The sequence below is a fragment of the Arvicola amphibius genome, chromosome 4, assembly GCF_903992535.2.
Source record: "Arvicola amphibius chromosome 4, mArvAmp1.2, whole genome shotgun sequence".
Taxonomy (NCBI): Eukaryota; Metazoa; Chordata; class Mammalia; order Rodentia; family Cricetidae; genus Arvicola; species Arvicola amphibius.
The window spans coordinates 95,610,823-95,638,270 of record NC_052050.1 but is presented as its reverse complement, the minus strand read 5'-3'; the positions used below and the strand labels follow the sequence as shown (position 1 = coordinate 95,638,270).

Genomic DNA, 27,448 nt, shown 5'->3' with positions numbered 1-27,448 from the left:
TTCTAACAGTTTTCCTCCAAACCCCATGCCCATCTTCTCCCTGTGCTTCTCTAGAGATTGAAAATTATTTCCTGGCTAAAATAAAGCTGTGGGGTGGGGCAGCAATCGATATCAAGTATTTTCTATTGCTCTCCATCTTTTTTTTTTTTTTTTGATGAGGTCTCTTATGGAACTTGAGATAACTAATTCAGGTAGGCTGACCGGAAGTCCACTGAGCTTTTGATGTGGGTCCTGGGGATCTGACCTAAGCATCTCTCATACTTTTATGGCATGTGTTTCACCAACTGAGCTATCTCCCCGGTACCCCAAAACAAAGGTTTTGTTAAAGTCAAAACCCATCTCTTCCTCTGCCAGTCCCTGTCTTTATTAATGCCATTCCTGTCACTCAGAGAAGTAGCTCAAAGACATCATACCTGTCTTATGTTTGTTCTTGGAGAAGAGCCATCCACCCCTCCTTTTCCTTTGTACTCAAAATAGTCCTGGCATTAAAATGAACCCAACTGGCAGCTTGAGAGTCAGTACTTTAAGAACTTGGGTGGGCCCTTGTCAATGATCAACTTCTGCTGAATTGAGTTCAACTTCTTTTTACTTTATTAAATTTACCGTCATGCAAGAGATAGGCCATGGTCTAGCTCACCTTCCATACACATTTCTAGTTGCAATGAGTGACTGGCAAGGGAATGAAGAGCAAATAACCACAGCGAGGAGGAGTGAGCTCTAGAGTCAATCACTGGGAAGTGAACTACACAGCAGGACAGGCAGTTGCCCCCCCCCCACCCCCCGGAACAAGTCCTCTGTAAAGCGCTTGCCGTAGGGGGGAGGGCATCTCACCTGTTTTTGCTCATTGCTAAAAATCGTATGGAGAAATGTAGGTTACTATAGGACACGGAAATAGTTATGATTCTGAATCTCCAACGTGAAGATCCTGGTGGATGGATTTTGAGACAATTCCCATCACTCTTTCCTGCACATTCCTGGCTAAAATTCCACCTTGACAACAAGAGGTGAAGCTTCTTGGGGGAGGGTGTGCCGAAATTTCAAAAAAGGGAAATCATCTAATTTTAGCCAAAACACAGCTAAAGGCCATTTCGGTATCTGCTATTAAAGCTCCCGGGTCAAGTTTCAATATCCTCAGTGCAGTCTGTAGAATTCCACTGAGACCCAACACAGATTTGGAATTGAAAACTAAACCCCAGCAGGGCTTAATGAAGCTCTCTCACTCTTCCCGAGCTGTGGGCCCTGAGACACTGCCAACTTAGAATCATGTCTTTGAACTCCCTTAGTAGTAAAACGGAACAAAACGGAACAATCTTTATGCAATGATTTTGACCTTTTGTAAAACAAAATCTATGCTTGGTCATAAGACCTGGGTTTTATTTTACCTAAGAACATCCTCTAATTTAATTTGCAAGGCAATTCTAGTGAGTTCTCTTCCCACATTGTGACCTCTGCTTTAAAGGAAAGCTTTGGATCCAATAAAAACAAAGCAACCGAGAGGACTGGGGCAGCTTCCGTACCTCTCAGGAAGAGGGCTGGCTAATGCATGTTTGTTTTAAAAAGTAGGTCAAGTAGCTAATAGAGGTACAACCATCCTTATAAAGACTGTTTACAAAATCGTTGGAAGCACTTCTCAATACAGCATATACACAGCCTGGCAGAGTTCCTTGAATTCTGTCCTCTGTCTTCTGTCTTCCTCCAACAGCTAACAGAGACCGCGGCAAACACTGAGGATCGGCATCTGTAATCACAGGGTGCCTGTATCTGTTCCTACATGTGATCTTCCCGGGCTTATTCAACTCTTTCAATGTGAAGAGTAACAATGGGTCCAAAGTAGACTCCTACCTAACCACACTGCAGCCAGGGCAGACATCACTAATCAGCTCTAAGATCACCTATTCATCCCTGAGTGTCCGGATTCATTCTGAACCTGGCCACTGGCAGTTGCTGCCAGCTGATGTGAGCTGTTAGGAAGGGGAGATCTCTACGCCCTCTTTGCGCTAACCCTGAGTTAAATCAGATGGAATTGGCCCTTCTACCTCTGACAGGAATGAATTTAGAAATTGCATATGGTGCAGCTCTTTGCAAAGTTGTCTTCGCCTGTCTCCCTTCTGCAGGGTTTCAAAGTGAACTCTTGCAGTCCTAGTCATCAGGAGTGAATTAATTCCTCCCTCTGTGATCCTACCATATTCACTTTAATCCCCTGGCAGATCCTTTCCCCTATTTACATATGGGTTCCCCTGGAGAGCCCCCCAAGCAGGGAAATCACGCTCATCATTTCACCTCTGGCACCAGTGAGATACCTGACCCTGGCAGGGTCAGGGACTAATGAGCGGAGGTGAATTAGGACACATTTGTTTTCATGATCTAGTTTTATTTTCCTTGCTAAAAATAGTGCCTTCTCCATCCAGCCTCTTTGAGAGGTGTCTTTTTCTTCCTCATGTTTGTGGCTGGAAATTCATTTGCTTGGAGCTCAAAGATGCTCTCAGCTTATCTCTAAGATACTCATCTATTCTGCCTTTTCCTTAGGTTTAGTGTGTGTGTGTGTGTGTGTGTGTGTGTGTGTGTGTGTGTGAGAGAGAGAGAGAGAGAGAGAGAGAGAGAGAGAGAGAGAGAGAGAACATGGGTAAAGGTGCTTGTTACTAAGCCGAACAATTTGAACAATTTGACTTGGATTTCTAGGTCAGGACAGGATATAGGGATTTTTTTGTTGTTGTTGTTTTACTGGTGCCCAAATTATTGCATCGAGACAAGGCCTTTCACTGTCCGGGAACTTGCCCCTTTCAAGGCTTACTTACTAGACAAGATGGCTAGCAATGAACTCTTGGAATACATCAGCCCTCACCCCTAATTCTGAGGTTCCAGACAAACCTCCACCATGCCAGCCAAGTCACTCAATGGCAGAGCTCTCTGCTTGTTTCTGCGTGCATTTTCTCCTATCATGGAGCCTAGTAAAGTAGCAAGGTGTGTGAGAGGAAGGCCAAGGGCTGAGGGAGCGCAAGAAGTTCACTGAGCTCAGTCGGCTCTCTTCCTTGGGTCGTTCAGGGGGACGATGGGGCTGTAAAACGATCACACAGTGTTCCGTGTGCAGGATTTGTGTCTACAGTGTGTCAAGTGACTCCTTAGCTCTAGAAGCTATCTGTGGAACTCCGTGTGTGTGTGTGTGTGTGTGTGTACCTAAAACACCTAACATACTATTGCACTATCCTTTCTAAAACTCATATGATCAGGGACAAAGACAAATACAAGCAAGAAAAAAAGAAAAAGAACAAAAGAAAGAAATGGTTCTGAGCAGCGACCTGGACCTAGGTGATCAATTGTATGATTCACTGGGATTAATGAAATTAATAAGCTATTTCAGGAAAATTTTCATTAACTATAATTATGGCTGGCAAGAATGATTTTTCTTTCTTTCTGCTGTCTACAGCAGACAAGACTGAAACAGCTTAGTATAGTTCATTAATACCAGAAATATTTTTGAATTCGTCTGCGTAGGGAGGTGGGGAGGATCTTGAGGAATTATGAGAGAGGAAAATATGATCAAAAATCTATTGTAGGGAAGAAATTAAATTAAAAAAAAGGTATGTATACGTATGTGTGTTGCCATGTGTGCAGGCGTGTGGGGAGGCTGGAGGAAAAACACGGGAACACTGGCAATTGTTTCTCAGGTGCCATGCACCATGCTTTTTTAAAAACGTGAGGCAAGCTCTCTCTCTAGCCTGGACCATGCCCAGTAGCCTAGGCTAGCTGGCCGGAGAGCCGGGGTTCTTCTGTCTCCACTATGGCATGGCTGAGAATATGATACACACAACTATGGTTAAAAACAAAAACCCTGGAGGTTGAGGACAGAACCGAGGTCTTCCAAATAGTGTTGTTTCTTTAGTTTAGTTTTTTAAAGACAAAAAGCCTATTGTTGGTCACGCCAATTCCGGAGGAGAAGCAGGATCTCTGGGCTTCAGTGATGACCTCCTTCATCAATGCAAATATTTGCTTCTCGCCTCTATCGCTATTGAGTGATTTTTAAAACCCTTAAAAATTAGCTCGAACGTAGAAAATGATCTTAAGTTAATGACCCAGCTGTGGACACTGAGACATGAGCACTTTGCTGAAGCAGAAACCGGCCAACTTCTTTGTATGCAGCACTGGACTGTAATCCATTATAGGGAGCTAAAATAACCTGGGGGTAGTGGAAAATGGGGTCTCCTTCCAGACATCTAATTCAGAGGTTCAGCATTTACATAACCAAACAAACAGCAACCACATAGGTATGCATAGAGGGATAGAAGTATCAGCCTGGCTTAAGAGATCTAAATATTTTCCCCTCTTATTTGTTTGTTGAGAAACAGTATGATGTAGCCGAGGCTATCCTCCAACTCACTATGTAGCCAACAATGACTCTGAACTCCTGATTTCTCTGCCTCTAGGTTTCAAGGACTGGGAATGGGGGGATTACAGACATATGCCACCACATCCAGTTTCTGAGGTTCTGAGGATTGAACCCCAAGCCCATCTCTGAACAAAATGCAATATTCTTTTTGTCCTCCCCATTTAACACATAATAGATAGTTGCCTTTGCTCTGCACCCTGGGGAAGAGTCGTCTCTTCTCTGACACTTATTCAGTATTCAGTGAACTGTGGAGGTGGGCAGCTAGGCAGCTGCCAGCTACGTGATCCTTGAGAAGACCTGGTGGGTTTTCCACCTGAGGGAAAGATGTATAGCACTCCTCTCTGCTATGGAAGAGATTGCATGTCACAAAAACCTGTATGGTCCAGTCCTAAGCCTCAGGAGTTCAGATCCTGGCATTCCAAGAAATGATCTTCAAATATTCCAGTTGAGTTAAACAACGCTGCCTTGGTGGAGCCTCAGAGAACAAGAGTACTGCTCTCCGAAAGGGCAATTTGGTTAAAGTCTTGCAGAGAGGGAAGACCAGATGGATTTACAAAGGTGGCAGCCATTTTCACAAGCTAAGAAAGCCTCCAACCCACCATCACCGCAACCTTTTGCTGCTTTCCTTCAGAATTTTGAAAATAATCAATTGTCTACCTAGTCTGCGATACCTGGTGAGGTGCCAGCAAGCTAGTGCACACAACCGTCTCTTCACTCTCCTGACTTGAGAGCCAGCTTGTCCTCCCAGGTGGCACCTTACGAGCCCCAAACTTCTGCTAGACTCAAAGGTTTAGAATGTTACCATTAAGTATCTAAGATAACAGACTGTTTCTAAATGACAAATGATAAATGTTTCTAATTGACAAAACCACAAAGAACAGTGGATGCTTCTAAAGACATACATTTTTGGACATCAGACTAGCATTAAGCTAACACTACCATAGCTAGTATGCTGTCCTCCCAGAAGCAGAATATTCTTATACCAGCCTGAGAGATGTACTTCTCTGCAGGACTACAACAGAGCTCTCAGTACATGGATATTTCCATTTCTCTGAGCACAGATGTCACTGGGAAATGTTGCGTGTATATATAATTCTTATAAATCGAAATGCGTTTTAATTGTACTGGGAGATTTCCATATTTAAAGGGGCCCTGGAGCAAATCTATTCTGTAAATAATCCTTCAACCTAATTTATTTTTGTAAGTTTTGATTTTCATAATATTCATAAAGAAATGCATCATTTCTTATCTTTCTTTTCACTTCTTAATTTGGCACAATTTTTCAGCATTGCATAGAAGTTCCAAGAACAATTCCAAGAATCTGTTTACAATTTTCTCCCTAATTATTTTTATAAAATTTCAAGAAGCTCACTCTCTTAGCAAATTTTAGTCTACCTGTGGCTTAACTCAATATGAGATTAAGATTAACAACAATAATTTCAGAAGTTTCTTGTGTGTGTGTGTGTGTGTGTGTGTGTGTGTACATGCACACTCTACCTATATGTACAAGTGTGTGTAGGTCAGAGGTCAACATTGGGCATCCTTCCTAGAGCTGAATGGGAAAGGGTCTCTTACTGGCCTGGAGCTCAACAAGAAGGCTGGTCTGGATGCCTATCTCATCCAAGAATTCCTGATTCTGCCTTCCCAGTGCTGGTCTTACAGAACTCATTTTTGCCTGGAGACCACATTACCAATTGAGCTTGTTTCCCAGCACCCACAAATTTCTCAAGGAACCATCAAGAAACTCCAATTCCTCTTTGCACCATCATCTACCCTTAAGATCCTGTAATATCAGAACTACTAGCTAGACATTGTGGCATATATCTTTAATCTCAACACTTGGGAGGCTCAGGCAGGAGGATCATGAATTCTAGGTAGGCATGGGATACATAGTGAAACCCTGTCTCAAGTTATATATATATATATATATATATATATATATATATATAATATATAATATATATATATGGCGTGTGTGTGTGTGTTTGTGTGTGTATAATTATACCCATTTCATTTCACAAATAAGAATACAGAAACACAAAGAGATTTATGATCTTGCTGACAGTCACATTGATTTGTGGAGCTAAGTACAAATGAATTCAAACAGATCCTTCAATTTGAGGTTTAAACATTTCCAATGAATTATATCATCTTCAGGTAAATCTGGCTACCACCAATTTTTATTATGTTCTGTACACTAAGACTCAGCTTTACACAGCTGAAAAGGAATTAACAGGATATCATTGTTGATCAGTGAACTGGGCTTAAACTTGTTTCAGTGTCTATGGATAAAGTTTTATTGACTCATAGCCATTGACTCATTGACTCATCCTGATGACAGGATTGTTTTTTTTTAAACTGCCTCACTTTTTTTTTTTGACTCACTGTTCAAATCTGTGAGCCAAAATCTGTGGGTGTGGTGGTGGAGTAGAAATGATTCCACTGGGTCCAAATGGATGTCTAGCAACTGAGGAGCAGCAGAAGCAATGAAAAGCATTTTTATTTCCTAATGTGTAGACTTCAGGGATACAAGGGCCCACACAGAAAAAGGGGGTGCATTTCATGCATTTCACACCCTGCTATGCTGTGTTGTCTGGTGTTTTCCATTCAGGCTGCTGTCCAGCAGGTCTGGGCTGTAACCTGAGGTTCTGCTCTCTTTCTTTCCTACTTTCCTCCCCCATCATTTCCTTGGGAATATGGCTGGCCCCTAAAACAGGGAAGAGTTTCAAGAGCTGCTTGGAGATGCTCCCCATGTCTCCTCTTTAAACTCTACATGCTACCCCATAACTCTGTTTTAGGATGCTCTGGCTAAGTTTATGGACTGAAGGAGCCCAACATCTTGAATTGCCTCCTTAAGAGAAAATAAATTTCACTTCTGACTTTCTCAGAAAGTAACTACAACAGTTACTTAAATATGCTTCCCAGAAACACACACACATGCACACATACATGCACATGAGAAAGAGAGAGAGAGAGAGAGAGAGAGAGAGAGAGAGAGAGAGAGAGGAGAAAGCACTTAAGTATTAACTATAGAATAAAAGCAAATGTAATATTTCAGGTAGTAAAATTTATTTTCAAAAATGACAGAGAACTATTAATAACATCCAGGGTTCCAATTGTGTTAATATCACATGCACATCAAAGAAACATCAGAAAGGCTCAAATAGATGCTTCTTTTTTTCCCCAGGGAAAGCATCAGTAATATTGGGGTGTTTATGTCTTAGAATGATAAAGGGCTTAATATAATGATTACTGTACATCGATTAACCTTTACATCAGATTTGAATATGTAACCCATTAACTAATTTAATCTCTGAAACAATAACAGCCATTGGCATTATTCTTTGAATAATCCTTGCTTAGTTTCCATAATGGTATACAGTTAATGAAAACCCCATTAGAATGTTGCATGTGGCATAATTAATTCTGGCTGTTTTCTTTTGGTGTAAATAGCTAATGTAGATACTGAATTCTGTTTTCTTCTGGCCTTATTAATTTTTCATAAGCCAATATTTTGCCTGTAATGGGTTGTAACAGCTCTAAGGAGGTTCCAGAAACACATTAACTCCTAGCGATGCGGTTCACCCAAGTGTGATTGTGCCATGTGTGAGCTGCTTCTTCAACACAAAGACATTTTCAAAAGACAGTGAAGGGGAAGAGTAGGAGATTTGCTTAGTGCTCATCTGCTGTTGCAGAGGACCTGAGCCTGGTTCCCAGCCCCCGGATCTGAGCCTGGTTCTCAGCACCCGGCTACCACTGGACGGTTACAACCAACTAAACTTTTGACTCTAGGGGATCTGATGCCCCTGGCTTCTGATACCATTGCACTCCGTTGCATATACCCTCCCCACATACACATAATACAGAAAATACTTTTTAAAAATTAAAAGGCAATAAAATAGTTTTGTTTAAAATTTTTAGAACACGTAATTAACACAAAGGATATGATAAAATATTTGGCCAACTTGAGTCTATTTATCCAACAACTTAATTAGTTGGACAGATAGGAGGAGCTATAATTCCTTTTTGGAAAGCATATTTAATGTGGGAAGCAAACATGCTAATCTAGAGCACTGAATACTGTATAATCAAAGGGCAATGCAACATAAAGAGCTCTAAAGATATCCACTGCTTTCTGTTTGAGGGATCTGGTAATTCTCTTGTCTGGAAAGAGGCTTAGACAGAAGAAAACTGGTTCTATGGTCACTTCCTTTCTGGTCCTAGCTTAAATCAAGTGTTCATTTCAGGGGACTGAAGAGTAGATGTCGGGAAAATGAGGTTTTCTTTTGTGTGTGCGTATGCATGTGTGTGCACAGAGGACAAGGAACAGTCTTGAGTGTCATTCCTAATTTTCTTTTGAAGACATGGCCTCTCTCTGGCCTGGAACTTCACCTGCAGACAGAACTGACTGGCAAGGGAGCCCATGAATTGATTTTACCTCCTCAGTGCTGGGATTATAAATAAACATTGATACTGTCCTTTTTATAAAAGTGGGCACTACAGATTGAACTCAGTTTTTCTTAGCATGGATTTGGGGGATCAAACTTAGGTACTTTGTGCTTGTGAGCCACTGAGCCATCTCCCCAGTGCAGTAACAGCCTTTATTAATAATGGTATCTGGCTATGCACGTTTTTTTTAAAAGTAAACTTTTAATATATTGTCTCAAAATTTCATATGTGTATATATAGTACATTTTAAATGATTCATTTTGCTCTTTTTATTTTTTTCATGTTTAAAGTTGACAAACCACGAACGTCTTAAGCCATTATATGATCTCCCAGCAGAGCGTGTATTAGTGGACTCTCATTCCATTGTCTTACCCACCTCTGTTACTGGCGGTCTCCCTTAACCATCTCTTCCCAAGCTCCTCCCTTCATGCCCGGTATGTCCTTTGTCCACCCTGTCCTTCCTCATCAGACAGCTCTGAGTATGTGTGTAGGTGTACCGGACCAGCAGACACTGTCATGTGTTTGTTTTTGACCGTGCTCTCAATGACAGCCTACCCCTCAGAGGACACACTCCAGAATGCATATTCCTGCCTGTGGTATTTTCAGCAACATTTCTGTTGAAGACATCCTCTGATCTTAGCAGATCAATACTCCTCAGCCTTTGGAAAGAACTTAACTTCGCCCAGAAATTCCCACCTGTGGTAACAGATAAAGATCAACTCCCTCCGTCTTCTTGATTCCGTTAGAATTTCTTAATGGAGTCTAAAGTTAAAGGTTGAGGGATACCCTGGGACTCTCCCAACCTTCCTATCTCTGCAGTCAACTTTTCCTACATTTTTGTCAGATGAACTCCTATTTATCCTCAAAGACCCCATTTGCATCACCCTTTTGGTTCCTAATGCAGGAGCAATGACTGTTAGCAGTGGTGTGCATGTGTATGCATAGGCATGTGCGTGGAAGTTCCATGTTGGTGGTGGTAACTATGTGTATATGCATGTATTTATGTGTATGTGTGCAAGTTCCATGATGTTGGTGTGTGTGTGTGTGTGTGTGTGTGTGTGAGTATGTGGTATCTTTTTTGTACATTGGGTATATAGTTTGGCATTCTTCAAAAACCCTTATGTAGTTGAAGGAAAGCATAGTTCATCTCTGTTACCTTGGCTAAGTGCTTGACCTTTGTTTCATAACTTCTTACTAAAGAAGGAGTTAGGGTAAAGAGATGGCTCAAAGGAAAAGGCACAAGCATAAGAACCCAAATTTGAATTCCCAGAGCCCACAGAAAATCTGGACCCAGTGTTCCAAATGAGAGATGGGAGGTGGAGGCAGAATTCCTGTAGGCCCACTGACTAGCTAGCCTCAAACAGACAACCAACAACAACCAGAGAGTGACTCTAATTTCAAATAAGGCAAGAGTGGCAATTACACAATCACACACATTGGGCTCACATACAAAGGATACTGGACACATACTACATATATGCGGGCAGGATGAACGAGTTAATGGAAACAAATGGGTAGCATTTTTTTTAAGTTAGCAGGGATCTCATTCTTTGGTTATTCCATGGTGAGTCTAGCACAGCTATGGTGCACCAGTGGAATTCTGTGCATCCATGTGAAGCCTAATCAAACAGTGGAACCCTAACATAATCCCTGAAAGGCACTCTCTCTGTGTGGCTTCAATACAGCTCTTCTTATACCAGAAATGCCCTGCCTCCCTTTGCCTTCAGAGGAGCAAGCCTTGACAGACTCCCGTGCAACAGAAAAAGAGCAAATTTATTTAAGAAATGCATTTATTTTAACCATCTCAGCAAGTCCTGATCCTATCTGAAGATCAAAACCCCCCACAGGCTTCATCAAAGATGAGGGAAGGACACAGATCAAATATTAAGGCCAAATGTGGGCCAGGATGGAGTAAAATCTGATAAGACAGATGTGGGGAAGAGAAGAGGGCGGGAAGCAAAGTGAGTCTCATCCCAATGAGGAGGCAAAGGTAAACAGATGGACAAGATAGGGTCTCTGAAGTGGAACATTTCCAGCTGCAAAGCCTCTGCTTGGGGACAGAAATCTGGATGCCCCTGTTCCAGCTCACTGAAGTGCACTGCATTTGAATTTAGCCAATGTGTAAATTACACACAGCAAACCAGAGCCAAAGGTCACTGCTGGCGAGAACATTCTCTTTAAGGACAAAGCTCAGCATCCAAGTCAAGCCTTCCTCGGGGTGGGGATGTCAAGACAGTCCTGCCATGAGGGATGTTGAAATATTTACTGCTTGGAGGGCTTGGAGCGGCAGTAGAGACTTGCAAACATACACCACCACATTGCAAGGCGCTAAGGTTGTATGGTAAATTTCACGGTTTATATCACACAAGTACTCTGGGCACAATCTTCAAACACAAAGAGATGTGCCTGGGAACGCAGCTACTCTGGCCTGGTTTCCTTTCATGGTGTGCTGATAAAATTCCCGGAAAAAAAGCAGCTTAACAGAAAAGGGTTATTTGGGTCACAGTTCAAGGGTAGAGTCCATCAAGGTGGGGAAGGAATGATGACAGGACCTGGACACATGGGTCCACAGTTAGCAAGCAAAGTGCAATGAGTAATCATGCTAATTTTGCATTCTTCCCTTTATCCAGTCTGGGACCTCAACTCATGGAACAGTGCCTGCTATTTTCTTTCATCCCAATTACCGTAGTCTAGACACCCTCACAGACAAGTGCTGACACTTGTTTTCGAGGTGATTCTCTTGTCAAATAGACAAGAGAATATTAACCTTCATACCATGACCTATGAACAGTCTTAGATTTTGCAGATGCTAACATTCAAAATACAGGGAAAAAGCTAGCTACAAACTAAAGCACATAAAAAGTCATCCTTTTAAATGTACTGTGCTCAATGAAGGGCAAGTGGGAAAGGGGTCCCATGCCACCTTCCTCTAACCCAGTTCTGAGATGAATCATAGCCCACAGTGGCCAAACACTCCTAGAAAACCCACACACTTGTACAGATAATCCAAGGTCAAATACACCTGCCCTCTTGAGATAAGCAATCACACAGTGCTATATCCCAACTCTCTGTTTTTAAACTTCACATTGAGATCTCAATCTGCTATCACATCACCTGTTCCCATGTGATATGGTACAGGGCCCGGCTCCCTGGTATGGACATAGCCAGTCGAGGCGACTTCAGTGATCACACTAATCTCTTAAATTCATATCTTACTTCGGAGTCAGTGAGATTCTCCTGCCCTCATTATTGTCCCTGATCCTACCCATGACCTTGGCATCAGCTTGCTTTAATACCTGCTCCCCTTTCAGATGGGACTCTGCAGGCCAGCAGGCCCTTTCTTTTAGAACCTTCTTATTACCCCTCCCCCCTCAGAACAAGTAACAAATGCTTTCAGGTGTATCAACCTAGAGTCCTTCCCTTCAACAATACTGCTAATGAGAGTGATGGCCCACAGGGCCACTTCCCTCCCCCTCCTCTACCATCTTAGCTTTCCACTTGCCATAATCTACCTCTCCTTATTTCCCCTTTCTTCCTAATGGTAACCTTCTCATCTTTCAGCCATCACCCTATCTTTGATCTGCAATTCACTAGAAGTTCCTTTCCTTTTTCTATTGATTGTGTCTCCTGGAGTAATGTAGCTAAATTGCAATTTCCCTTTGCAGGCTGGGTGTTCTCGCAACACAGGAGTGAGTTATGTGTGTTCAAGTGCTACATCTTCTGAATCTTGTTAAGCTGTGCCACCTTCTAGCCCCACTGATGGAATATTTAATCACAGAAATGAGCTGGCTGATATGATATACAGTGTGGGGAAGCTCTGTCCTGTGGATCTTACCGGCAATTGAGGATCAGAACAGGGCCATTTGTCAGTACTACCGTGACAACATTGAATCGCCTTCTGTTTCTTATTTATTTTTGCCTCACTTATTATGGATATTAAAGGTATATTGAATCAACCACTTTACTGGGTAGGTAAACAAGAAAACACTACATTTTCAAGCTATGAGGATTTCTTAGATGTGCAGGTGTGGATACACACGTGTCACGCATGAGTGCTATGCATGTACATGCAGAGGTAACGGGGTAGGTGTTGCTCGTCAGGAACTAGCTACCTTGTTTTTTGAGACTAGGGCAGGGTGTTTGAGAAGTAGGCTAGAGTCACTGGCTGTGAGGTCCCAGGAACCCATCTTTCTTCTCCTTCCCCAGGCTGAGAGGATAGGCATGCTCCAGAACACCTCGCTTTTAACTTGAGTTCTGGAGACTGAACTCAGGTCCTCATCATGCAAGGCATGTGCTTTATCAGCTAAGTCATCTCCCCAAACCTCAAAATATTTTATTAGAAAAGGCAAATAGGCTCCTTTCTGTTCAGGGATCTGGTAAGAATCTTGCACGAGTCTTCTTTATTCTGAGTCTTAGACATGCACTATCTAATTACACCCAGTAACTTGAAGAATACTGATGGGAGCAGATACCCACACATATCCCATTTCTATTAGAACCCCAAATTTTATTTAAGCCCTAAGATGGTGTGGCCATACATATTGGTCAAAATCGTTAAGACCCATGTGTGCCTTAATTGACTTATCAATCATTTGTCTTGAGAATAAACCTCACAGGGTCTAAAGATAATTAGACTTGGGGAAATAATCAATGCTGCTTAGCTTTATATGAAAACACCCACCTGTCTTTGAAAAGATTTATATCTGTTCCTAGAATATGCAGATTTGTGTACATTTGCTTCAGCACACTTGCATTCAATATGAATTTAAAAGAGTTCATAGTATGACTGGAGGTGAAAACAGAAAAAAATACACTTTCTAAAATGAAAAACCTTTTCAAATGGCTTTCTAAATGCTTCCCAGGGTTGTGTGTATGTGTGTGCGTGCAAATGTCATAATCTATCAAAGCAAATTAATACTGTTCAGCTAATAATTAAAGGTCTTCATTAAGAAGTACGTTCTCCCTCCCCACCCCCATCCCCATCCGACATCAGCAATAAAATGCACTGGGGGGCATCAGAAGGTTCTATAGGAAAATCAATAACTTGCCATTTTATAATTAAAAGAGAAAATAAATGTTAGGGGAAAGTCCACTAAATTAGGAAAATTACCTTTAGGAGAGATTGAAAATATTGATTTTAATTTACAAAATCTGTGAACTTTCCATGGCCCATTTTGAGAGACAATTGGAGGCTGGATGGTTCATTCTGCATAAGCTTGAGGAAAATCAATAATTATGCTGTGGGAGTGTCATGAAATCTGTCATGAACACATCTTAGACTGAGAAATGACTAATGAGTCTGGCTTTCCATCTTGGACATACATAGAGATGACCTATGAAATCCAAAGCAAGCCAATGACAGGTCTTTACTTATGGTATGGAGCCACCCTCCATACTGCAAGAGAAATCCAGACTCATTTCTGTAGCTAAGGAAGTTTAGATGCTTTGTAAAACTCCTAGCATGGGTACGCAGCTGAAAGGTATAGGTCATCAGACCCATACTTCACACTTGTGTGAGAAGTCAGCATTTTGCCAACTGAGCTAATGTCTCAGCATCTCTTTTCTTTTCTTCCTTCCTTCCTTCCTTCCTTCCTTCCTTCCTTCCTTCTTTCTTTCTTTCTTTCTTTCTTTCTCCTTCCTTCTTTCCTTCCTTCCTTCTTTCCTTCCTTCCTTCCTTCCTTCCTTCCTTCCTTCCTTCCTTCCTTCCTTCCTTCCTTTCTCTTTCTTTTTTTTTGTGTGAAACAGGGTTTCACTTTGTAAGCCCTCAGACTCAAGGCAGTTCTGTCTCAGCCTCGCAAGTGCTAAGATGCAGGTGTACACTTCTATGCCAGGTTCCCTGCTAAGGAAAAAAAAACAAACAAACAGGGCAACAATAACAACAACAAAAATCCAAGACTTTAATTTACTGAGCAAACCTCATACGAACAACATCGGTCACTCGGGTTTCTTCAAGACGGTCCTCACCCAACCAATTCACATACCTAACTGTGGTGGTGGCACTACAGCAATACAGACAAGGTGGCTTGTCTCACTTTCCTGGTTTTGACAGTGGAATGACCACAGGGCACAGCCACAGAAATGTAGACTTAATATTCATAAAATATAAAAAGTCATGGTATCTACTTACAAAGGATTCAGCCTAAGATTGAAAAAACAAGCAAACAAAAAAACCCTACTTTTCTGTGAAATCCTAAAGGAGACATATACCCTTTCTATACTTCCGTGTTTTAATTTGCAAAACTACAACAAGGATTTAATACAACCTTGTATGGAGTCTGCTTAGACTAGTGCCAGCCCACAGAAAGTGTTGAATACTCATTACCCCTCCAAACTTGCTCTCCTTCTGTACCCCGGGGACCTCTCTGTCTAGTCTGGGCTTTGATCTAGTTTCAACTAAGTTTGATGCTGTTGAAGGAATGCAGACTCCTTTATGTGTGCATATGTAAGTCAGTCTAAGCCTGTCTTTGTGTTCTTCAACACCAGCAGGCATTCACTATGGCCTGGAATCCCAAATAAAGGAGATAGTGGACATTTTCTTCATCAGTAGAGCAAAAATAACCATTAGAAAGGGAAAACTACACAGGACTCTCAGATCATGCCCACATCTGTGACAAACTCCCCATGAGAATATTTTCGGCTTCTTGCTCTGGACCCCAATTCTCTGGAGAGAATAATGTGAACACAAGCACATATCACAAGCATTCACAGGCTAGAGAACCTGCCACTGCCTTGGATCAGTTGCTGCAGATTCCTGGCTGTCTCTGAAGGTATGTGGAAGCCAGATCTTTTCTGACCTTTGAGGAGATTTTGTACTTTTACAGCTTTGGAGAAGATGTAGCTCCAAACACAATACCTTCCAAGGTGCACCTTGCTTCTGAACAAATAGCCCTGCCCCTAAGACCAGAAGTTAACAACCCAAGTTATTATGCTGAGAGTTCACAGACAAGTCCTTTTACAAGTACTGAAAACAACTTGAGACCAACAATGTGTTCAGGGCTCAGGAGTATCAGTTATTAATATATCCCCTCCCACCATGACACAAAGGTTAAATATTAACTTGCTCATTTTTATTCAACAAATATTATATGATGCTGCATAAGTAGTGAGGGCTTCATACAGCCCTACCTTATATTCTATTAAGCTCATATGCACTTCTGCTATAATTCAACTTGAGAGATGAAGAAACTGAGGTACAGAGAGGCTTAAAAACTTGTCCAGAGTCAATACCTGGCAAACAGGGGAAGATAGTTTGAGTTTGGGCTTTCTGGTTCCTCGCCCACATTCCTCTCTTTCTAGTGCATCCTCTCAGGAGGTAGGGTACACAGTAGAACTGTTGAGGAGCCTTACACTCAAGTGTATCCTCCCCTATAAGTGTGAACATAGCTGCTGCATGGTGGTGCAATCCCTAGACTTCATCTAAACTCACATAGGAAGAGGACTGCAAACACTGTATAGCTGAAATACAAATCTCAGCTCTTGTATGCCCCCTTCCCAAGTCTATCCAAGTTTGGTTTGCCCATAAGAGTAGTTAAGTACTGATCTTTTCAGATCCTCTAGTAGTGATGTTTAGTTTCAGAAAAATGGCAGGAATTGGGCAACAGGAAGAAGTGAACCACGATCTACCTCACCACTAAGATAAACTTTATCAACTGTGATGTTCAAGAGGCATGCCATAGGAAGGCTTGCTCCCCACATACATAAGGAAAGTCTTCCAGGGTACTAGACTTTCAAGACAGCCTTGTAACAAAACCTCAGAAGCAGTGGCAGGTTAACTTGCCATGTCAAAGTAAAGAATCTTAGTTGTGGAGGCTTCTGGCTCATTCCTTGATTTGTTCACTGAGTTGTCTGAGTGGGTAGATTTCCCTACTAAGAGGCAGTTGGTACTCAGGTAGGGAATAGGGGAGGAGAGACATATGCATGGAACAAAGCAGAGAGAAGTGACCATGCTAAGCCCAATTGATCCATGGAGAAAGAAAGACCCAACTCATGGTTTTCCCCCTAACTTTCACATAAACTATCTTGGAAACTCCCAGTTTGCACTTGGCTGAAATGATTGACTCGATCCTTTGCTTTCTTAGGAATGAGGAAAGCAACTCTGATGGAAATGCACAGCTAACAGGTGCATGGCAGGGGTACTGCATTAAAATGGGAAGGAGCCACCACCCGTCTGTCCAGAGTACTGCGGAGCAAAACCCCAACACTTTCCTAGGGAGAACCCATGTGAAATGTCATGAGTGGTGGATCCCCCTGCTTACCTCACAATCACTGGAGAGTTGGAAACACTCTTGGTTTTGCCCCCAAGAAATTGTTGGGAACTTGTTAGGATGTGATTCCTCATTTGGATTAAGCTACAAAACCCAGGATGTAGGGGCAGGCAAAGCACATTTAGAAATGGCCAAGCAAGACTTTGGCGTGCAAAGCAAAGTTCCTTACCTGCATAGAAGTCTGGGCTGTAGACGGCGCCCACAACTGGATTTAATTTCCAGCCTTAAAACAAGCACAGAAGGATTACATCACACTTGAGTCAGGAACTTCTCCCCCCATCAAGGCAACCACAGTGACAACAGGACCGAGATAGTGCATTTGTTTGTACTGGAAACTTTCAAGGCTCTGTAAGTTGAACATGCACCAACTTGCTTGCCAATTCTGGGGTCTATGTTTTTGGTTTTTTGCTATCGCACATAAATGGAATGAACACCACTGACCGGCTACAGGTGAACCTTGCGAGGAAGACAGAATTCAGGCTCAACCATATCAGCACATCCGCTATTGTAATTTCAGTTTTTGCCTTACTTCATAGAACATTGCTAGATAATCCATCACTTGCTGTCTTGCATTAATGTCACAGACATTTCAAAGCTTGCCTAAACAGAACTTTGAGGGAAAGCATTCTGATGATTAGCCTACCTGATGGTGACCTCTAAGACTTCCAAGGGCTGTGTGGTTTGGGAATAGCAGAGACACCAGCAGTTTATCCCCATTAGCAGAGATCTGCTGTGGAATACATTCCAGTCCTTTCAGGAGCTGGGGAAGCCTTAGTCAGTGTTAAATATCAAAGATAACCTTCAAGTCACCTGTCTAGGCTATTAACAGTAGTCTCTGACTTGCTAAATGAGATTGGTGGAAATACAGCTTAAGTATGAACTCAGTTCCTTAGAAATTTCCACTCAAGAAGACAACACACAAGAGCAGTCATAATCTGGAAAGCACATTGTGGACCTGTTTGGTTTTGTTTATTTGTTTCTGCAACATCAGGAAAGAATGATTATGCCTCAGAGCTTGTGACTGTTTGTGATTTTCCTAGTAAATCTTTAAGGAAATTAATACTCATAGAATTGTTTTTGAGACAGAGTCTTAAGTAGCATAGGAATCTCATGTAGCCTGGGCTGGACTTGAACTCATTATGTAAACTAGGATGGCTTTGAACTTCAGGCCTTCCTGCCTCTTTCTCGTGAATACTGGGATTGTAGGTTTGGGATACTATACCCAGTTTATGAAGCTCTGGGGATTGGACTCAGTACTCCATGTGAGCCAAGAAAGCATTTTCCTAAATAAGATCCACCCTGTGTGACCCTATGTGCCCTTGTGTCTTGGATCAAGGGTCAAACACTAAATACCTTTCAGTAGTAAATGGACCTGAGAAATAGAAATGGCTCATTTTTAAGTGCTGTTATGGTTTGCCTGAGACATGTCCCTGTGGGCTTCTGTGTTTGAACACCAGAACCTATCAGGTGCTGCTGTTTTGAGAGGTTGAATAACCTTCAGGAAGCTGAGTTTAGCTGAGGCAGGGAACTGCTTGATTTTGGACACTGAGGTGTATGAAGACCTGATTGAACATGAAAGACTGTTTAAGTCAAATTTGGGCCATATGACTATGCCACATCCCTTCTTACCTCAGACCCGTCTTCTAAACAAAGCTTCTTGCTCCCCAGCAGGAAGCTTGAATATTTTTCTTTTCTGAATCTTGTTGAACTGGATGCCACCTTCTACTCTCCCTTCTCCCCTGAAATGTGATTCTCACCGGGTCTTCCCCTTCAGCCAATGGCACTTCCATCCATTGGTCATTCAAAATTCTGCTCGGTAGTTGCTACCTTACCATCATATCTCATATGCAATCCATTAAAAAAATACTCCATTAAACTTGGGACAGTGCCTTCCTTCTTTACAATCTATTTCTTGCCAGACAAGTCATACCAAGCAGAAGAAAGCAATAACAATAATTAAAAACTACCCTTAGGGATGGAGGGAGAAGCCCAATGTACTGCTTTGAAGGAAGCTCCCATGCATCCATGTTTTGGGAAGCTTACAGCCATCTATAACTCCAGCTTCAGGAGGCTCTGGAACCTTCTTCTGACCTCTGCAAGCATCTGCATCCACATGGACTTACCTACACACCCACAGGTACACACATGCACACAAACACACACATATGCACACATGCACACATATGATTAAAAATCAATCTCTTCAACAATTTAAAATAAAAGACTCATTCATTCTCCTTCCCTCTCCATGCATTCTATTTACAGTGGCCAAAGAGTTATGGAAGAAATCAACCATTTGCTCTGTTCCTCTGCTCAGAGCTCTCCCCTTTCCAGACTCAGGAGACGCACAATCTCACTCTGTTGGTGAGATCATACTCTAACCAAGGTCCATTCATTTTGCACCACTGTCTCCGTCTCTCTAAGACATAAAGTGTTGATTTTTTTTTTAAATCTGAATAAAACCATCCAGGCTATCTGGACATCCAAAGATTTCCCAGCCTTTTTTGGAGAACTCTTCTCAAATCTTTCTCAAGTATCCAGGTATTGTCTGGGTCTCCAATTCCTTCCAAAAACATGATGCTCAATGTCACACTCCTGCCTTCTCTTAGGGGCACTCAGCGATTCATCACTCAGTTAAATTTTCTGCATGGGTACTAACTACATAGTCTCTCTCATTCTTTTCTCTTCTTTTGTTTTCTCTACCATTCTCCCTCATTGGAATTGAGAGTAAAGCTAGGAAAACTGTCAAGTATGAGTCCTAGACTCTTGAAAACATTTGACTAATACTAAATATTCCATAAACACGGACTTCGGATTATTGTAAAAATTAGAAGGCACAAAGTGTTTTTCCAAGTGGTCTTATTTTTTCCGGCTAGGATTTGGTTTCTTTGTGCCCTCCAGATGCTAAATGTTCTACATGCAATGAAGGACCTCTTAGGGACTGCCATCTTCCAGTGAAGGCAATGAGAGCTGCCCTTGAAAGTCACCTCTGTGCAGACTTGCTCAGACTCACAGACCTGAGGTAGACTTATGTAAATGTATGCAAATCACACGCAAATGGACTTCTCCTTTCTGTGGCTCCTTCTAGTACCTGAAAGAGACCCTAGGGATAACCTTGCTGGAAATACAAGCCTGCACTGTCAGGAAGATGGACAAAATGATCCCTATTTTAATTTCTGAGACAGTTTATGTATGTCCCCAGGCTTCACAAACTCTGAGATTTTCATCAGGGACATTAAACCGAACAATGAGGCTTACAAAAGAAAGAGAAAAGCAGATAAAGCCTACCACTCCCAGCCTCCCAGGGTCCCATCCAACAAGGCAATGAAGCAAAGCCCAGGCAGGCACGTGGAGATTCACCCCTCTGAGATGGGTCTTCAGGGAGTTGCATCAAATCAGACTCCCTGCCTCCCTGAAATGTAGCTTATCCAGGGTTGTGGGCTAGCCTGCTTTAGAAAAACACTGGACAAGATCCCTGGTGTACAAGCCTTGCTATCGTGAATGCAATAAAACTTTGGAAAATAACCTGCATACATTCTAAACGGAGACCTCATAGATTAAATAGAGCAGGAGGCAACATTCAAAGGACAGATAAAGCACTTATTCATACGCTGAGCACACGTACTGTGTGGCTGTTTATTTTGAGTCAATCGGCATTTTTTCTTCTTCTATTGGTTAGTAACATGTATTCATAGCCAACATATAGATTTCACCTAAAGTGTAGGATTCCTGGTTCTCTTGAAACATTGGAAGAAATGGCAATTTTATGTTAGGAATCCCCTCAGATAGCTTTATTAGAGGTGACCAGAGGCTATGATGTGTGACTGCCCAGACAGTAACAGTCAGCCAGCAATAAAGCTCCCCCGCTGTGACCATCTGTTGTTAAACTGGACTGTTTTGTCTGCTCAGAGAGAAATCTCTTGCTTTACCCAGCAAACAAACAGAAGATAAATGTTTCAGTCAGGCCCCTCATCCTAGCTGTCTGGGAGCCTGAGGCAGGAAGATTTCAAGTTCAAAACTTATGATGATTACAGAGTGAGTTCAAGGCCAGGCTGGGCAATTCAATAAGACCACTTTAAACTAAAAATTATCAAGCTAGTGATAGAGTTCAGTGGTAGAAGTATATTATAAACAAAACCAAGGAAGAAGACAGGAGCTGTGAAGTGCTCTTTGTGGGCATGATGTGGCTGCAGTTCTCAGGAAGGTCTAACATTGGGTCTGTAGAGAGCAAGTCTTTAAACATCCAGCCCCCCATGGGAATGGACTCATGGGGCCCGCCTGTCCAGGGGAGCTCAAGGCAGCCTGACAAAATCATTGTCTTCCTCGGTGGAGCCACTGCGAAGTTACTCTGGCTCCCATGGGCAGCTCCACGCTCATAGCCAAGCAAGTGGCCTTGCTACAGCACAGTGTGGCCCAGAGCAAAACCAAACCGAAAACAAAAAGACAAGGAAATGGCAAAGATGGAGCATTGGTAGAAGGTTGGGGTGGGGCAAGTCTAAGAGATGGAATAAGGATGTTTGTGATGAGAATGTATCAAATACATGTATGAGGCTCACAAATGACAAATTAAAAAAAAGTACAATCAAATACTCTAAACAAGGAAAAAGCATGACTGAGTTTCTCAGATTCCGTTTTTTTCTGTTGTTTCCTTCAACTAGCTTCATTTAGCATCTGAACCTTTGCTCCCACAACTTGGCACAGAAAAAAGCATGAGATGGCCGATTCAGACCGAGCCCTCTCTGTAATAAAATACTGTTGATCCGCAAGCAGCACTCGAGCCCAGAGCACTATCTCCCGTTCCCACCCTGGTGCTACTTTACTTCTGAAGATCACAGACACCTGGGATGCTGGGGTACAGCTCCTGCTGTACAGAACCATGTGGGGGAGAGTTTTTATAGCTCGAATGCATGTCAGCAGTCACCAGCAAAGCCCACATTAGATGCTAAGACTGTCCACCTCCATGGTCTTGGGTATTTTTACTTGATTCCAGCCTTGTAAGCATTTCTAAGGAAACAGAATCCTATGTAACAGCCATGTTTTGCCAATTTTCAGGAAATCCCTCTAACTCCAGTTCTCAATGCATAAGATAGACCCAATCTTTGCCATTCAATGAGGACAGTACTCCCTCTACAACACCCCCTCTCACAGACACACTTTCGGGAGAAACAGAGAAACTCTAATCACGCCTTTCCTGGGCTCTCTGACAGGTGGAATTTGCAAAACTTCCATCCTATCTCCTGCTATGGTGTTGTATCATATCTATGTTAGAAAGTCATGGGTGCCTCTTAGATCCTCCACATTAATAGCAGCCACACTCTTTTCCCGAAGATGCTCCTTCTCACGCTCCATCACATGTTCCTCCATGCACTGGGGCCAGTCTGAGGCTTCACTGAAGGCAACAGCAACCCTGAGGCTGTGGAAACCTCTGCTGGATTACGACAGAGGGAACTCAGGAACACGACATTGGCAGCTAAATTTTATTACCATACTCGGGCTTGAAAGTTGGATAACTTATAATTTGGGGGAAAATTATTATTTCCATGGCTTATAGGTCATTCAACTAAGAAATAAACCTCAAAATGATTACTTTCTTAGTCTGGCATGACTTCATGGGTATTGACATATATTCTGGGAGGGTTTGACTAGATAACGCTCCTCAGAGGCTCATGTGTGAAGGGCCTAGTTACCAGCTGGCAGTGTGTGGATTAGACAGAGCCAGCGCTAGCCTCTACATGGTGGCCTTTTAGGGAGGAGGTGAAAGGTGAAAGATGCAGGCTTCTGAAAGAAGTTGGCCTCAGTGAGCATGCCTGTGAAGGTTATTTATTCACAGTGCCTGGATCCGGGCCACTTCCCAGCTTCCTGTTTACTGTAAGGTGAGTGGTCTCTGTCAGATCTCTGCCCTTGTCATGTTCTGTCTCACAGGTCACGTGGCCATGGGCTATGGCAGGGACTTTGAAATTATGGACTAAAATGAAGCTTCCTTCACTATGCCAGGTAGCTTGCCCCAATGATGCAGAACTTCCCTAATACAGTCTCTTACAAAACCACACCCTCTTTGAGTGTTTAAGGGTCTTTATTTTCCCAATTGATTCCATTATAATTTGTAGAAAATTGTAGTGGCAGTGGCGGTACTTCATACACAAAGGAAAAGGCTCCTTTCTCTACTTCTGCCCTCCTTTTCTGCCTCTTCAAAACCTGGGTGATGATGCTCTCTTTCCAGGCCTCCGTTTTAGGGCACTGGCTTTGAAATGTCTCATCTAAGACATAACACATAGTGTTACAGAAATACCAGCTATTTTGAGTGGGCTTTGAATTGTGCTTCAAATTCCTATAGGAGGTAGATTTAGTCCTTAGGTATGGAATCGATCAATATTTCTTCCTTTAAAAAACATGTATATAAATTACATGCTTATGGAATTACATTTGAGTTTTTTGCTTTCCATTTGTAGATATGCATATATAGTGTGCATATGAATGTGTGTGTTTGTGTGTATGTGGACATCTGTGAGTACAGGTTCATATGGAGGCCAGAAGGTGATGTCACAGTGTCTGTATTTTCCTCCATCCCTTTCCACTTTATTTAATAAGGAAGGTCTCTCACCAAATCCAGAACTCCATGATTTACCTAGCCTAGCATTGTAGATTGCTCCCCAAATCCCCCATCTCCCGTTTCTCAAATGTGGGCACTACAGTCAAACAGGCATATCCACTTGACATTTCCATGGGTCCTTGGAACCTGAGCCCCAATCCTCATTCATAAACACTTTACCCACTGAGTCTTATTTCATTCTTTTGCTTTTCTTTCACTCGCCCCTTTCACATCTTCATGGAGCATACAAGCACACCTACAACTGTGCAGCACACACACAAGCACACACAAAGGCTATGCCATGAATTTTGAATGTACAGCATTTGCGTGGATGTTGGTGTGAACACTTGCCAGTAGCAGAGTTATGAATTTTACCCAATAGAAAAATCATCTTAAACATGTCATTCAGAGGTGTTGGGCACTCAGAGAAACTGCTTATCCAGTTCAAGGGCATGCTCCCCCAGTTGCTGAGGCTGGGAAAACTGGACAGCAGAATAAATTATCCTTCTGTCCTTTCAACGTAATGTTGAGGGTATATATCTGTTTAATAGCATTACTTTTCATGCAAGAACACCCTGACATAGTCAAATTGGTTGCCACGAGCAGAAAAAAAGAAAAACTATAAAATGCTAATGTGTTTGCAATAGTACAAAAATAGAAACAAAAATAATGAACTGTCAGTGAAGGCGGAAGATCTGAATCAACCTGCGGAGTGCTATCTAGCCACAAGAAAGAATTAGTTCCATTTTTACGGATCAGCATCTAAAGATGTCCAAATTGTTCCATAAGCACTGATTAAAAGCTATGCATGTCATGACGCTATTTATTTCAGGAATATGTAGATCATACTATGAGCACTATACACACAGATCTATTGTATGTCTAGGTCTGAAAATGCCAAAGGAATTGTAGACAACAGCCTGTAATAGTGGCCTCTTCTGAGGGGAGGGAAGTCAGCCCGGTAAGAGTGCTCGCCAAACATTTCTTGCTTTGGTTCCTCCTTGGTTGTTTTCCGTTTTAAAATAAATCTATGCTTCACATATAATTAAAACTTATAAATAGAAATCCCATACATTTTCTTGTTGTGTAAAATAAAATCACATTATTTTTTAAAACCTGTAAATCAAAGAAAAGTATCTTTGTATCTTGATATCCAACATAGCATCACCATTTTGGCAGAATTACTGCCATTGGTTGAAATCAGAGAGTAGGCCTGGGTTTCATTATCCACATTTTCTTTCTCATTATAATCCCATGATTACCTTTACACAGCTCATTTTAATGGGTGTAATATTCTATCATGTTCTTGTACTTTAACTTCCCGAATCCCTTTTACTTACTTTTTTTTAAATTTATTCGATATGTGTGTATGGATATGAGTGTTATGTATGTATACATACGTACATGTTAGGAGGCCAGAGGCAGACTTTGAGTGTCCTGGTTAATTGTTCTGTGACATTTTCCTCTCCAAGACAGGGTCTCTCGCTGAGGCTGCAGTTAGGTTTATGGACAGCCAGTGCTGTGATCCTTCTGCCCCCGCTCCTCATGGAATTGTCCTTACTGGCAGCTCTGTAGCCACACCTGGCTTTTATATGGGTGCTAGGACCTGAACTCAGAGCTATTAACTGCTGAATCATCTTTCCCATTAAAATAAAAACAGAATTCTCCCTTCCTATACCTTAATGGATGCTTACTTTGAAAAGGAGTAATGACCAAATGTGGGAACGTATTTAATAACTCTCATATAAACAGGAAGCCCCTTTTTTTCTGGTGATGCTGGGGATTGAACCCAGAGTCTCGTGCGAGCTAGGCAAGCACCTTACCACTGGTCGACACCCACAGCTGCCTGTCAGTCATTGTTAATGACAGGTCCTTGGAAATGTTCCTGGTGACCTCAGAAATTCTTTGCCTTAGAGGAGTCTGCGCCACATATCCATAGACTCGCGTGGCCCCGTGGCGCTTGGGGATACATGCTTGGGAAAGAATGGCCCACTCAGACAGCTACTTTCCTATGGAGCTCAGCCATCAAAATGCTTTGACAACCAAAAAGTCTGAAAGCCAGAACCAAATTCTGTAATTACACTTCCAGAAATGACAAATTATTAAGGATATATGGCTTTAAAATTAATAAACAGAACTTTTATTCTCCTCTAAATTTGCTAGAATTACAAGAAACTAAATGATGCGAATCATAGCTAATGCCAATCCTGGGAGCAGTTGAGCAGCAGTTCTCAACCTTCCCAGGGCTGCGACCCTTTAATACAGTCCCTCATGCTATGGTGACCCCAACCATAAAATTATTTTTGAGGCTATTCCATAGCTCTAATTTTGCTACTGTTATGACTAGCTATGTGAATACAGGATATCTGATATGTGAGCCCATGAGGGTCATGATTAACAGGTTGGGAACCACTGCTATAGAGAGCCAGGATGGCTGAACTGGCAAACTATATTTGCTCTTCTGTGAAAATCCTCTCTGAGGTTGCTCACTGTAGCCGGTCAGCAATGAAACAGTAGCCAGGTAGGGCCAATGTGGCACATGGCACACATGAATTCATATCAGATGCACAAGACCTGCACAGTTAAAAGAAAATTCAGCATACATGGGAGGGAGGTATCTCAGGCCCTACTCCTAGCTGAGGAGTTGTGGGCAGTTTGTGACAGCTGGGCGTGGGAGGGCCACTTTTCTTTAAGAGTTTGACTCCAGTGGACCAACCCATGCAATGCTAATTGGAACCAGTAGGTTAACATAGATAAGTAAGGCATGAAGTTGGATGGGAGATATGATGGGGGTTCCTGGGAAGGACTGGAGGGGGAGTTAGGAGGGCTTGTGATAAAAATACAATGTACACAGGTATAAAAGTTTTAAAGAGCAAAATGAAAAAGGAACAGATTCCCTGGTTAAAAAACGCTGGAGTGACGAGCAGAGAAGAGGTCTGCGGTAGGCAGGTGTCTACTTACCATTGGTGTAAGGGTTGACAGTCTTTTTATTAGTCATTACACGTGCTGTTGCGTTATTGACCTACACACATAGAAAACGCAAGTGAGTCTGGACGCCAAGGCCAGCCCATGATTCAATTAGTTGCATGCATTATGACTGTGATTACTTATTGAAATCAAAACCAAGAAACAAAAACTTAAAAAAAAACTACAATGCATTTTAATTTACAAATGGCAATAGGTGCATAACCCAAAAATCATACATTTTTATAATTACATTTACTTCATAACCAATTTAACTTTACAAATCATTTCAATAAAGCAATGTCATCTCATTTAAAAGTTTAATAAAGAGACAGTAAAAGCAAATTAAAAGATACTGCATAATTGAAGATTGAAAAGCATGCGTGTGCTCCATGGTGACACAGAAACAAGAGATAGAGTTTTAAACAGAAAATAAAGTTAATATGAAAGGGGCATGCAGTGGAGAATAGGGAGGAGACAAAGTACAGGGGACATAAATGTCAAAGAAAGGTACAGACAGGGTTAAGCCGTATGCAACACTTTGGGAGGGGAACCATGGGGAAGCAACATCTAGCATTCAACACTTGGAACAAGAGCCTTGTACATCGCAAGAATTAACGAGTCATTCAAGCTTTAAGGTCACAGCTAACAAAAGGATAAAAGAGAGGGTGCATTGTGTAACACAATATGGAGTTAACGATCTGAGTAAGATGTGCACTGGTCATAACTCAGTCCAGTCAGAGCCTCCCAGGCTAGCTTAGAACGTACACTCAATTACAGGCGTACCAAAGACCCAAA

At 42.1% G+C, this 27,448-nt stretch overlaps 1 protein-coding gene across 8 annotated transcripts in view; it reads right to left on the bottom strand.

Moving 5' to 3' along the window:
• Window positions 1-27,448, bottom strand: part of Rbfox1 (RNA binding fox-1 homolog 1) — a 365,001-nt gene that overhangs the window by 79,059 nt on the left and 258,494 nt on the right. For all 8 annotated transcript variants that reach the window (XM_038326053.1, XM_038326056.1, XM_038326057.1 and 5 more), the window contains exons 6-7: window positions 26,648-26,708; window positions 17,267-17,320 (exon numbers count right to left, since the gene is read on the bottom strand). In XM_038326053.1, the coding sequence (XP_038181981.1) occupies window positions 17,267-17,320; window positions 26,648-26,708 (115 nt within the window). The remainder of the gene's footprint in view (window positions 1-17,266; window positions 17,321-26,647; window positions 26,709-27,448) is intronic.